This window comes from Coturnix japonica, chromosome 3, assembly GCF_001577835.2.
Source record: "Coturnix japonica isolate 7356 chromosome 3, Coturnix japonica 2.1, whole genome shotgun sequence".
Classification (NCBI taxonomy): Eukaryota; Metazoa; Chordata; class Aves; order Galliformes; family Phasianidae; genus Coturnix; species Coturnix japonica.
The window spans coordinates 14,323,862-14,336,564 of record NC_029518.1 but is presented as its reverse complement, the minus strand read 5'-3'; the positions used below and the strand labels follow the sequence as shown (position 1 = coordinate 14,336,564).

The 12,703-nt window shown below is 47.1% G+C and overlaps 1 protein-coding gene across 5 annotated transcripts in view; it reads left to right on the top strand.

Moving 5' to 3' along the window:
• Window positions 1-4,563: 4,563 nt before the first annotated feature.
• The window catches only part of ATL2 (atlastin GTPase 2), a 36,316-nt gene continuing 28,176 nt past the window's right edge, over window positions 4,564-12,703 (top strand). For 2 of the 5 annotated variants that reach the window (XM_032443676.1, XM_015857105.2), the window contains exon 1: window positions 4,564-4,693. In XM_032443676.1, coding sequence (XP_032299567.1) covers window positions 4,633-4,693 — 61 coding nt within the window. In that variant the 5' untranslated portion in view covers window positions 4,564-4,632. Of the gene's footprint in view, window positions 4,694-11,985; window positions 12,100-12,703 lie in introns of those variants that run through there. The other 3 variants (XM_015857106.1, XM_032443677.1, XM_015857107.2) reach the window with 3 other exon arrangements.

The window sequence follows — 12,703 nt, the reverse complement described above, 5'->3', positions numbered from 1 at the left end:
TCACACTCTCAGGCACCAGTTTTGTGCAGTGCTGCTCATCTGGGTCTGGGTCTCATTTAATGGCACTGCACTAATGACTTCAGACCTGCTGCAGAACAAAGAAGCTGAAAAAAAGCATATGGAAAACACCAGGAAATGTGTAGGAAGGGCTTAGAACGACCCGTGTTGTCTCCAGGGTGCTGTGACAATTTGTCGTAGGAAATAGAGGCCAAGTCCAGGGAGAGGCTGCACTTGTGGCACAGGGAGAGCTCCCAGAGCAAAGCTGGAAAGTGGTGGTGCTATGCTCTGAGCCTAAGCTTTGCTGCCCTGAGTTGCCTTCCTTTAGCACACATTTACAGCTAGTTAGCCTATTTTTGCTGGTTGTTTTCTTCCTAATAAGGGAATTTGGCAGGTGGCTGTTCTCTCCTGAGGGTGAGGGAGAGCACCTCGATGAGCTGATGTAGGGCCTGTCAAATTCCTGTTTTCAGTTTGGAGAGTGAGAAATAGATAAACTGGGGGATGGCTGGATGGCACAAACATGGCTTGGGTTATCCTTTACTTGTGTTGCGCCCTGCTAAATCCTGCATTAATAGGTGCAAAACTGGGTATCTGTGGTTCTGTGAAGCTGAAGAAATGAGGTTCTTGGTTTCACCTGTTGCTGATCTGCCTCTCTCTTCTATGAGGTCTAAAGGCTGCAATCAGCAGGGCTATGCCAGGAAATGGCCTAGGAAATGGCAGCTGGTGCTGATGTAGGAGCGAGAATGGATAATGCCAGGCACTTTTCACCCTCATGTCCTTTGCAGCACTTCTCACAAAGCAGGTAGGAGTCATAAGCTGGGTCTCCTGCCATCCCTTCTGCTCCACACCAGATGCAGTGGGGACCCCAGACTGCCAGATCACTGGCACTACACATGCAGCTTACCTGCCTCTGACATCAGGCTGTTCTGTTTTTCCTTTACAGCGAATTGCTCAACACCCAAGTGCTGCAAAGCTGTGGCACAGTGTGCTCTTTGGTGCCTAGTTTCATGTGATCCAGGGAGGCATTCTGGTTTAATGCTGCTGTTTTGTTGTTTAATCCTGCTTGATTTTCCTTAACACCTTTCCAAATGTTTTAAGCTATCCTTTGTGGTGTTCATCCACTGTTTAATCTGAGATCAAATGATTGTATCTTAATCTCTGGATCTCAAATGAATTTGAGTTTGGGCAGCTAGCCCTCTACTGCAGCCAGCCTGCATTTACCCAGGGTGGGGAAAATCAGGTAAGGAATGAAATGCCTTTTCTCTCTATTTATTATATATTATATTATATATATACACTCAAACTAACATTTCTTATCACAGGAGTTGGAAAGGACCTCTGGAGATCATTGAGTCCAACTCCCCTGCTAAAGCAGACTGCACAGAGTAGGTTATGCAGAAGAGTCTCCAGGCAGGATCTGCCTATGGCCATGATGTAGACCCACAACTCAGGCACACTGAAAGGTGCTTGGAGAAAAACTGAATGCGTATTCTCACTTTCATTGAAAGTATATTAATTAAATATGTATGCTAATCCAGAGTGATTAAAAAGCACATTCTGCTTTGTGTCCTAGGCTTGGCACAGGGCTTGACTGAATTTGGAAATGCAGATGGCAAAGCTGGTCTGATACTTCATGTCTAGTCTCAGCTCCAGGCTTTGATTTAATGCCAGAGATTGAATCCAAGCAGTTTCACTGGTGTATTAAGGATTATGCCCTAGCTCTGGGCCTGGCTCAAATCAGAGGGTGGGTATCTGTTTTTCCTGGAGGCTGTTTCTGCTTCAGGCACCCTATCATAAGCCCACAGTGCTGGTGGAAGATCCCCAGAGACCAAGGCACTGTTGGAACTGGGTCTCAAACCAGCTCCTTCTGGTGGTTACTACATTTTTGAGGCTTGGGATTTGCTACCTGTGTCCTTGGTGGGGAAGACCACAAGAGCCCAAATCTTCTCTTGCTGAGGAGAGTCGAGCACAGTGGGTTGTAGCTATGTTGCATCTAGACGCGTCTGAATGTGGGCAATACACTGACACAGTCTCATCTAAGGGTGGGGGGATGGAAACATGGGGGACAAGGAGAGTTTGCTTCCTTGGAAAGGATCATGAGAGCTGCAACTTGGCTTCTTTAGTGTCATGGGAATTCACAGAAGAATCCCTCTTTTGAGCTAATTCATCACTATGCAGCCAGTCTGGACCTGCAGGCAAAGAAACCACGTGAAACCCTGGGAATGAACCACCCGCTTTCTTAAGGGACCTGTAAATCTCGCCCAGCAGGGCTGCAGACACGTAGCTGTGAAGGATGCAAATTATCTCTTCTGTAATGAGCACCTTTAGTACAGTCACATTCAGTCCTGCAGACAATCCAGAGCCAGCTCTGCCTGCACAAGGCTCAATGTAGAATACCGTTCCCAGGTATAGACATTAGCCATTAGGAAATGCCAACAAAGGGACCTTGAACACCAGAGGTACATAGAGAGGCCCACATAGGGTGAGAAAAAGCAGTTAAAAACTCATGTGGAAAAGCTGGTATCGTGATGACATTTAACATGTGTACTCCCAGGCTGGTGTCATTTTTGAATGCAGAGGCAGGTCAGAAACCAAGGCAGGCATATCCTCAGAGCAAGGCCAGGGGCTGTGCATTGACTGTAGGCAGAGTGGCTTCTCTTTGCTGCAGGTTCTTTACCATTCTGTAAGCAGCCTCTAAGGGAGTCGTTTTCTAGGCCTCGATTTGAGCTGTCTTCATCTCATTATGCTTTTGCCTAACAGTGAGATGGAATTTGCACTGTGTTTATAGAGACCCAAACGACAGAAGTCTGTCTGAGCAAATGCTTGCACATGAAAGCTTCCGCTGGTTAGAGTTCTTCCTTTCCACCAGCAGAAGTAAATCACTTAGCTGTTCACTTCTCTGAAAACTTCAACCATCCTGAAGGTAGTGCAGGACAGGGCAGAAGACTCCCTTTCCATTTGCACCTGTGGGATTGCCACCATCTCACAGAGGGGAGACCTGAACCAAAGCATTACTCTGGAGTCTGTCCCTTGCCCTTCCTCCGGCAGTGCCACAGCCTCTTGATGTAAGTCCTTAATCCTGGGCAGACTGTGCAATAACACCTTCAGGCTGAAAATGGATTATGCCCTGCCTCAAAGGTTCTTGGGCTGCAATCCCAGTTTTGTCTTGGGAGAGACCAGCAAAGTGGCCCAGTCCCTCCTGTGAAAGCACCTGCAGGCAATTCCTGCAGCTGGTGCCTAGCAACGTGCTCTGAGCTGCTCTAACAACAGCTAAAATTCAATGTTATTTCATCCCTCCTCCCCAGAGGAGCAGCTCTTGAGTCATCACCAGAGGAGATGGGATGCGTCTCCCACTCGGCTTGCTATAAATGAGTGGTATGTGAGGGGCTGCTCTCTGCCTCTTAAGTGCAGGCACTGCTGCCAGCTGAAATGTTGTCTCCACTGAGCACACAGAACAGCTGCAGGTTCAGGAGATTTGGTGAACTGGTTTTTTTTCCTTCCCTTCCTAACTCACTTTCTGCTCCCAACAGCTTCTCTGCCTTGTCAGAACTTTCTGCAGGGAAGCTGCTTGCCCAGGTAGGGCTGGTATCCCACGTTACCATGCTCAGCTGAAAGCATCCAACCAAGTATGGATCTTTGCTAAGCACCATCTTGGTTTGGGCAAACCCAAAGCCGTGTGCCTGCTGCCCACCACAGCAAACACATAAACAGTTACAAGCTCAGGGCTGTGGTGGGCACTCTCTAAATTACACACACAAGAAGTCTTAGATTGCCGGCATCTTAGATGCCTGCATTGGTTGCAGCCATCCCTCAATTCAAGAGTCTGTCATGGGGAAACAGCGAATGTCAGTGAGAAAATATGAATCTGATCTGGGCTTTCTTAGTGTGAAATCAGTTTGGCTTAAGCAGTTTCAGTGTTAACTCCTTGCTGGCCTGAGTTGGATGCAGGCAGCAAGCAATGGTGGAGATGGGGCCATTTGTAGACAGGAGTCGATGTGTTGAGCCCAGCCCCTCAGCTGGGAAGATGTCTCCTTTCTTCATGTGAACGGGGCAGAATTAAGGCTGAGCTTTCTGACCTCTGCGTTCTTAATATCTGTTCTCACGTTACAGCAGCAGTAAATCCTGCTGCACGGAATGGAAATCAAGCCATCTGTATCTATATGCAGTGCTTCAGACTCTCCTTTGCATGAGCTCTTCTGGACTCGTTCAGAAATCAGGCTGTTTACCAGCAGCAGAGCTTGGAAACTTCTTTATTGCTATTTATTTTTTCCCTGCTCCTTAGATTCATACCGAGCTGCTGAATCTGAACTATATCATACTAACGGGATTTCTGGCTTCTAGTGTGTTTTACTTCAAGGCGTATCCATACACCTGACCTATATACGTCTGAAATACCCCTAAATCCCCCATTCCTTCATAGTCACTAACACACACCTCGGGCCCGTCGAACGCACACCGCGCATGCGCCTTCCCTCACGCGCCACCGGCGTGTTGCGCATGCGCCGCCCCTCCCGCGCGGTGCAGCCGGCGGCACTAGGACCCATCGTGCCCGCGCCCCGCGCGCCGCCGTCGGGCGCTAAAGGTCTGGCGGCGGAGCTGTGACGTCACGGCGAGTTAATTTTAAACCCGGACAAGATGGCGGACAGGGACGCGGCGCGGCGCGCGGGGTCGACCCGCCAACGGCCCGAGGCGGCAGGTAGCGCGGCCCGCCGGGAGCACGGCGGCGGTGGGGGGCGGCGGCGGGAGCTCCGAGCGGGGCCGGGAGGCGGAAGCCGGCCGCGGGGGGCGCGGGGGGAGGCCCCGGGTTCTCCCCCCTCCTCAAAATGGCGGGGGCGGCCGCCGGCCCCAGCGGGGTGAAGGCGGCGGGGGACGGAGCGCCGTCCCCTCGGCCCGGCCCGGCTCGGCTCGGCCCGTTCCGCCGCTCGCTCTGCCCGCGCGGCCCGCCGCTCTGCGGGGCGGACAGGGGCTGCTGCTGCTCGGGCCGGGGGCCGCCGACCCCGCTCATGTCACGGCGTGTGCGTGCTGCGGGAATGCGGGGCTGGGCCCAACGCCGGCTGCGGGCACCTCGGGCAGCCGGGCGCTGAGCAGGCTCTGCACGCACAGCCTCGGGCCGCTCTCCGTGCGCAGCCCTGCACCGTGCTCACACCTAACGCGTCTTATGGCAGCGATGGGACGTGGTTCTGTTTGGGGCTGAGTCTCACATAGGCTGGAGTTTGCGCAGTGTGGGTTTGTTTTCCTTTTTTTTTTTAGTACATGTATATCCATTTTACACGGCTAGCTCTCAAGGGTAGCTTAAACTTCAGGCTGTAGGTCTGCATTACTGCCTGGATGAGGAACCCGGGTCTTGCGAAGTCAGTAGTGTCTGAAACACACACCTCGGTTGTATCAGGAGAGTGGTTAGGCCCTGGAACAGGCTGCCCAGGGAGGTTGTGGATGCCCCGTCCTTGGAGGTGTTCAAGACCAGGTTGGACGGTGCCTGGGCAACCTGATCTAGTAAAGGTGTATGTTTGGTGGCCCTGCTAGGCAGGGGGGTTGGAACTTCCTTGAGGTCCCTTCCAACCCGGGTCATTCTGTGATCAGGTTTTAGTGCTGCATTCGGGCGCTGAGCTGTTTGAACAACTTTTAACAACTCTCACTTAATTTAGAAACAGAAGGGTGGAACTAAGCATGGTTAAACAAAGCTCGCAGATGCCATGTGGCGGTATTGGTTCAGATTGCTTCTTCTGCAAGCCAGCTAGGAGCTGGGAAGGCTGACAGTGCTGTAAGCTGGCAGGTGCAGAGCTACTGCTCTGACTTTCTTCTAGGGGAGGGATAGGAGAAAGCTACTGAGCTGTTTCAATAAAGTTGTGGTGCCGCCAGAGATAGAAACTGAGAATGTGATTCTGCTGGGCTATTTGGTGCTCTGTTTTCCATTCCTCCATTCCTAGTGCTGCTGAATCTTATTTGTTGGTTCTGTGTTTTCAGCGTTATGTGGCGTAATAACCTTGAAAGTAGTAGGTTATTGCTTAACTTGCTGTGGGTCAGAAGTGTACCAGCATACCTGTAATCAATGGCCTTTAAGGTAGCTGTGTCATCGTTAGCGAGGGAAATGAGTATGTCACTGTTAAGTTGCTTAGGTATTTTAGGAATAGGGCAACGTAACTGACAGGGTCTGCATGTAAAGATATGGGTGATCCTTTCATGCCTGCAGAACAGCTTTCTGAACATTGAAATAAAGCGGCATGGAGTAGTTAAAAGGCAAGATAAGCAATGGGAGAGGCCTATAACTCCTTCTGTACCTTTACTGATTGTTGCTTACCAGCTGTTATGTTCTAGTTTATAGTAAAGCCTCTCATGATGTTCCAGTTCCTTCTCAAATAATAGCCAGAGCTCTGTGATGTTTCAGCTGTGAATCTTTTGAAAGTCAGGAGTAGGACTGAGGAAGGCTGGATTCTTTCCTTTTTCATGTTGTTCTCCTGCCTGCAGCTTAAGTAAACTTCTAGAATAGTTCAGGTGAAGCTGTTCTATGCTGGAACTATTGTGGAAGCCTTCCTGTAAGCGTGGCATGCTCTGCTGGCTCAGAGAGGCCAGGCTGCCCTTGTTTATGCCTGGTGGTCTGCAGTGCTTGAGCAAAGTCTTGTGGGGGTTCTGCTACTTGGGTACGTTATGCCAGTTGTGGTCCCCGTGTATCAGTTAAACATCTGTGATTAATGTCTGCTTACTGACTAGGCTAATGAAGTACTGCTGAACAGAGCAAGGCCCAATGATGTAGGAGTGACTGTTTGCTCTCCTTCTCCTGGTAAGAACGGGAGCACAACCTCAAGCTGGCTAGGCTGGATAAGTGCAGGTGTGTGTGGGAGGGAAGGAGGGACGGGGATTTTTCTCTGATGTAATAACAGGGTGCTTATCTCCTGATGGCCATGTTGCAACCTCTCCGACTTGGAGTTTTGTCCAGCTGTGAAAACAGATATAACAAATGCAGGTGAATTGTTTTGTGTTCTTGCTTTGGTAGTGAAATGCATTGATGTGCTGGTCTCCACAAGTTGGGTCACAGGTTTTACTGGAGCACTGCGATAACTTGTTCCAACGTTGTGCTTGTTCTTAGCAAACTTTTAGCACAGTCCGTAAAGGAAGTTTTAACAATTCCAAGGACATTCATAAGGGAAAACTGCCAGGTTTCACTTCAGACTTAACTGGAAGTCGGATTAAAGTTGTTGTTACTGCACTGCAGTTGTGGACAGCCCCTGTCCTGGCAGTGATTTCTGGGCTGCTGGTATGGAAATTTTTGAGTGGGAAGTTTTCAGCTTTAATACCAGGGAAAATTGTGTCCTTGTTTTTGTTGTTGCTGCATGCTGTGTTTATAATGAGATCTTCAACTTGCTAGTTTGAGGATCCTTTGCCAACGCTTTGCTAAATTCTGTCTTAGCATCTCAGACTTGCTATACTAGTTATTGACGTGGTAGGGTTTTGTCCTACCTCTCGACTACGTAAGGTGAACAAGGCAAAAAATATTCTATGAGCATCTGCTTGGACTTGCAGTGTGTCTCATTCATAAGCAGCCAGAAAGGAGCTTTCAGAAGTAATTGCGTGCATAATTTCTTAAGTCTATTCTTAGTGGAAAATGGTTGGATCTATTCCTCAAAATGCTTCCAGCAACCCAAACTTTAAACTTGAGATGTCTGGGAGGAAAGATGAAAGATGCTGTTAGTGACATTAAGGATATTATTTTGTTTGAGAGCAGCTTTTGAGGTCAGAGTGCTGTAAAGTTGATTTACACATGAATTTATTTGTGGCGTTGGGATTTGTCTGTGAAACAAATAGGTCTGTTCTTTGAATGAGTTTAAGATACATGTGAAACATTACTAAGACTGAGGTCTGCTGTTCTGTTCAGCTGCAAAGTGACAATTGATACCAAGTGAGTTACATCTGTTAGAATAAGGTTTGTAATCAAGTCGTTTCTAGCAACAAATTAACATGTATTAGGGATTAATTTTCTGAGGGCATTGATGGCTGACTTGTCACTTCTGCTTATTTCTGAAAGGAATTAATACGTTTTATCTAGTGTTCATTTTCAGGAGTGGAAGACCTTTACGTGCTTGCTAAATATATGTTTTGGAACACATCCAGCATGAAAATCTGAGGAACTTGGACGTTTAAACTTTGGGAGTCTTCTGTTCAACCAGGAAGCCTGAAATGAAATCCATGGGACAGATTTCATACTCTTAGGTCTTGGTTGACTGTGTTTATCTTCTAAGACTCAAAGATAACACTCATTACCTTCTGTAGCTGCACAAACAAGTTACTGTGAGGTGATCAAGAGCATAAAGTAATGCTGGGCAAGTAGCTGCCTGCTGCTGTCTAACTGGAGTTGTCACTGCTGCAAAGCAAGGAGCTCACCCTCCTCTTTCCTTTTGGGAGGGAGCATACACGTGCTATCACAGCGCTATTGACAGTATGTTCACCCAGTGAGTTACCTCTATAGCAGGTTGTTCATGTACTTATATATCCAAAAGCTTTCCAGTTGGCTTGCATGGAGTCAATCACTGCAAACCCCTGCCCTTGCATGCAGGTATTACTCCTTGAGGTAACGAAGCCAGTTGGTTTCTCATTCTGGTGTGAGAATAGTAGTAGGTCTTAGTGCTCAGTATGATCTCTGGAGCTGAAATAAGCACTTTCTGTCTTTGGCCTTTATAACATTAACTAAACAGGAAGTAGCTGGCTCCTGTTTATGGCTGGAAGATCTTAAGGCAAAACATCTGGTACCAAAGATGGCATTACTGAGTCATGCAGCATCTAGGGTAGCCTGACAAAAGTTACCTGAATGAATACAGTGAGCCATGTTGGGAAGTCGTGTTGGTGCCTCTTGGTGAATGCTTGCACTGAGCTAATTGGCAATAGAATATATGGAATTTGTTTATGAAAGACTAAGTTTTGGAGGTATTTTGTCCTGCTTTTCTCTGTTGTGCAGGGAAAGATAAGAGAACTGTCAGAGTTTTAAAACCACGCTGTGTTGCTCTTTGAAGACTGAAATAGAAGCTAAACCAGAAAGGCAGAAAAGTTGAGGACTCAATAAAACGTACAGGTTGCAGGTATGGAGTTTAGAATGTAATTTAGAATGGAATTTTGAGTAAATTGAAAGCAGAATGTGGTTTGATCTTATGCAGCTGTTGCTTAAGTGGTGAGAATGGGATTCCTGTCAGCAGTTACTGTCAAATTGTAATATAGTCGTATTGGATTTGTAAGTTTCTTTTGGGTTTCAGTACAGTATTTGAAGTGGCTTTTTGAGCAGTGTGTTGTATAACCGCTCCAGCACAACAAGGCTTTTTTTTGTTTGTTTTATTTGGCTTCTATACAGTTTTCAACCTGTTGCAGAATGTATCAGCTGCTTGTACTGACGCGTTAGGATTAATTCCTGTACGTTGTGGATACTTGGAAAAACTGTTCTCGCCTCTTATCTTCTCAAACAGGGCTGTCCTGGTGAGTGGAAGAGTCAGCACGGTTATTTTAACCATCTCTTTAAGCCCCGTCCTGTGATAGTGCAGCCTGCAAGCCTGAGTGCTGCGTCTTAGTCCTTTTTCCTGTAACCCTTCCTGTGTTCTCAGCTCCAGAGATAGATGCAAGAAACGCTCCTCTGGCTTTTGCTTGTGACTGTCTCACTTTGTGTAGTGAGATCTACTTGTGGAAACTTAGGTAACTGGGGGAAATGGAAGATAACATTTGTAAGTCCTTTGCCTAATGCAGAGATCATTATAGTACTGATTTCAGGCTGTGAACAATCACTCCAAGTACATGAAATCACTTGAAAAGTTATCTTGTTTTTAGGAGAAAGCTTTCTTAGACTTTGTAGTTTGGAAGAAACCTGAAGGAATTGTTTTTAGTAACGCCAACAGTGTTACTCTAAACCTGGCCCGAAAGTTGCCCTTGAGGCAGTTATCATGTATCTTCCAGGCAGCGAAGTCTTAAGGTTCCCGCTGGGATAAGGGTGGGAGTGCAGTACAAAATACATAAAAGGAAATGTTTCTAAATGCTCCTGCGTCAGACTGATTAGTACAGTAATTGTTTGGAAGAAGGGCATTCGGTAAGGCTCAGAGGGGCTGGGGCACCAAACTGGGGTATCTTCTAGAACTAGCAGTGCTGCAGAAATAAGTGGCTCTTAGCAGATGTGCCTAAATGCCTTCAAGTCCTACCAGAAACCCTGCTTGTTTGAGAAGAGCCTTGAAATTCAGCCTCCTGAGTTTAAAGAGGTTGGAAGTTGGCTCATGTGATACACCGAGACTCTAAGAATAACATTCAGTCTAAGTACTTTGAGTTGCAGACATATCGCTGTTTCATTAATCAAATATCAAACTGAGCTGTTTGGTGATCTGAACTGTTGCTGCTTTCTCATTCCTGTATTGCGCTAGAACTGACCACATGAAGCCTTGGTGAGCTTTAAAAAAGCAACACACTGCTATCCATCTCTGGGTTCTTTTTGTAAACTTGGACTTATCTTCCCCCTGCTTATCTTCTACATACCGTAAAGAAGGATTTTCTGAAGCCACAGAACGGGATCACTGAACACGCTCTGCAAAGCCAAACTGTTGGCTGCTGAGATGTTAAACATTCACTCTGCAGACAGTCATGTTTTTTCCTCTTCCTTTACCCAAGTGAAAGATGGCATTAAAGTGTATTTCCAACATACACTGTGCTTTTTCTGCAGAAAAGTAGCTGAGTTGCCTGGATTTACTCACACTGAGAACTGGAAGTAGAGAGAAGTAGTAACTTGCTCCCCTTATACGTTGTTTGGATCGGGAGAATGGCGTGGCATGCTTTTCATCTGGGATTATCATCTTTCTCCCCCTAGTGCTTTACTCTGCTGAGTTTGACTCTCACAGCCCTTGGTGTGCAGGTAACAATGGCATTCACTGTTCCAGAAAGGTACTGTTAACAACAATGTTCTTGTTCAGGCTCTCAGTTATCACAGAGGCTGCTGTAGTAACAAGTGTTGGACAAGATGGTACAGAACATTAGGTAAATAGGTAAGTCTGGAGCCCTTTGAACTCATGCAAAGGTGCTTGTTGCGTGGCACTGAGATACTTAAGAGGGAGAGTTTTACAGTGGCCTTATGACAATTAACAGCTGCAGTTTCAAAAGTCACCTGGCAGAGACTGCTACATGTTCAAGGGGAGCTTCCTCCAGTGCAGGAGGGACTGGGAGACCGGAAGATCATCACACCAGTCACACACCCTGACCTGCCTTATTGACAAAACCAAAGCTGGTGTTTAACTGCATATACAGAGAGGGGAACCCTATTAAATGACTGTTATGAAGTGTATTGGCTGTCTGAATCTAAATCTGAACTCTTTCAGCTTGAGACAAATCTTTGGCAACACAGTGTCTGATCCAGTTACAGCCCAGTTGTCTGCCCCTCTTTGCAGCATTATCATGTATCGTTGAGTTGCTACATGAACAGCTTCTGAAATGCTCTGCAGCTTTTTGAGGGTGGGGAAAGTCTTCCAGCTTGCCTAGGCTGTAATCACAAAGCCAAACTTGCCTTTTAGCACCAGTGCTGAGTCAAGCAGCTTGTGCCTCCCCCTCACTTGTGCTGTGAACCCTGCAGCCTCTGAAACAGCTGTACCAGCACATCACCTTGTGTTCCTTTAAGATAAGCTTTGTGGGGACCAAGTTAATGGTGCCAACTCAGGTGGCAGCTGTCCTGCGCAGTTCAGCAATACAGATGATCTTACCCTATGTCTTGGGGTCAGATAACGAAGTTACATAGCTATGCTGTTTGTTTTTCTTCACCTCAGCTACCTGTTGAACTGTTACAGCTTGCAATCCAATATGAATTGCTTTCTACCTTTTCTGCTGTGGTATAATTTAACTGGTTTGCCTCTCAGCGGAGTTGAATATGTGATAAAGTGAGCAGCAAAGGTTGTGTGTTGGTGCAGGAAATGAGAAGGAGTGGGAGAGCCCACGTGTGAGTGGGAGGTTAAAGCTCAGTCGTGAAGAGGCGGCAGGGAGGGAGGAGGCAGGTGCTGGCCCTGTGTGGTTGGCAGGAGAGGTGTACTTTGGGTTTTGTCGTAGCAGAGGACTTCTGTGCTGCAGCAGCGATGCCTGGCAGAGACTCAGCAGTGGTGGAGAGTGAGTGTGGGGTTTGGGAGAACTTGGGCTCCATGAGGTGCTGTATCAGCTATTTTGGCTCAGCTGCAGAACTGTGATAGGGCAGCCCAGGGCTCTTTCTGTGCACGGTTAGCAGCAGGGATTGTGATGAAAACTGTTTGTGTTGTAGCTTTGTGAAAACAGTCTCTTCCTTCAGTGCAAAATGTGTTTGTTTTGCTTTTGTTTCAGTTCTCCCTAAAACGTGATTTGCGTGCTCTGCTTTATGTTTTCCTGTTTTGATTCTGCTTCTCGTTCTGGGCGCTAACTTTGCATGCATTTTCCCCGGTCATGCTTTGGTTTCACCTGGTGCATGTGTGTGTGTTAGTGATACCACCAGCTTAAGAACCATTTTCCATTGCGCAGAGAGGAGGAGGAGGAACTGAAATACCCCCTGAAGACGTCTGAAGGTAGTTGCTATACACATTTTGCTAGATACATGATGTAGAGAAGGCATTTTCTTAATGTAAACACAGTTACTCCCTGTACAGCTCTTTGGAATTTAATCTGGAAGTCTGTAATAAAACAAAATTATGGCGTTCTGTGCTGGAAAAGCTGGATGGGAGGCTTCCAAAGCTGCATGTTTTGA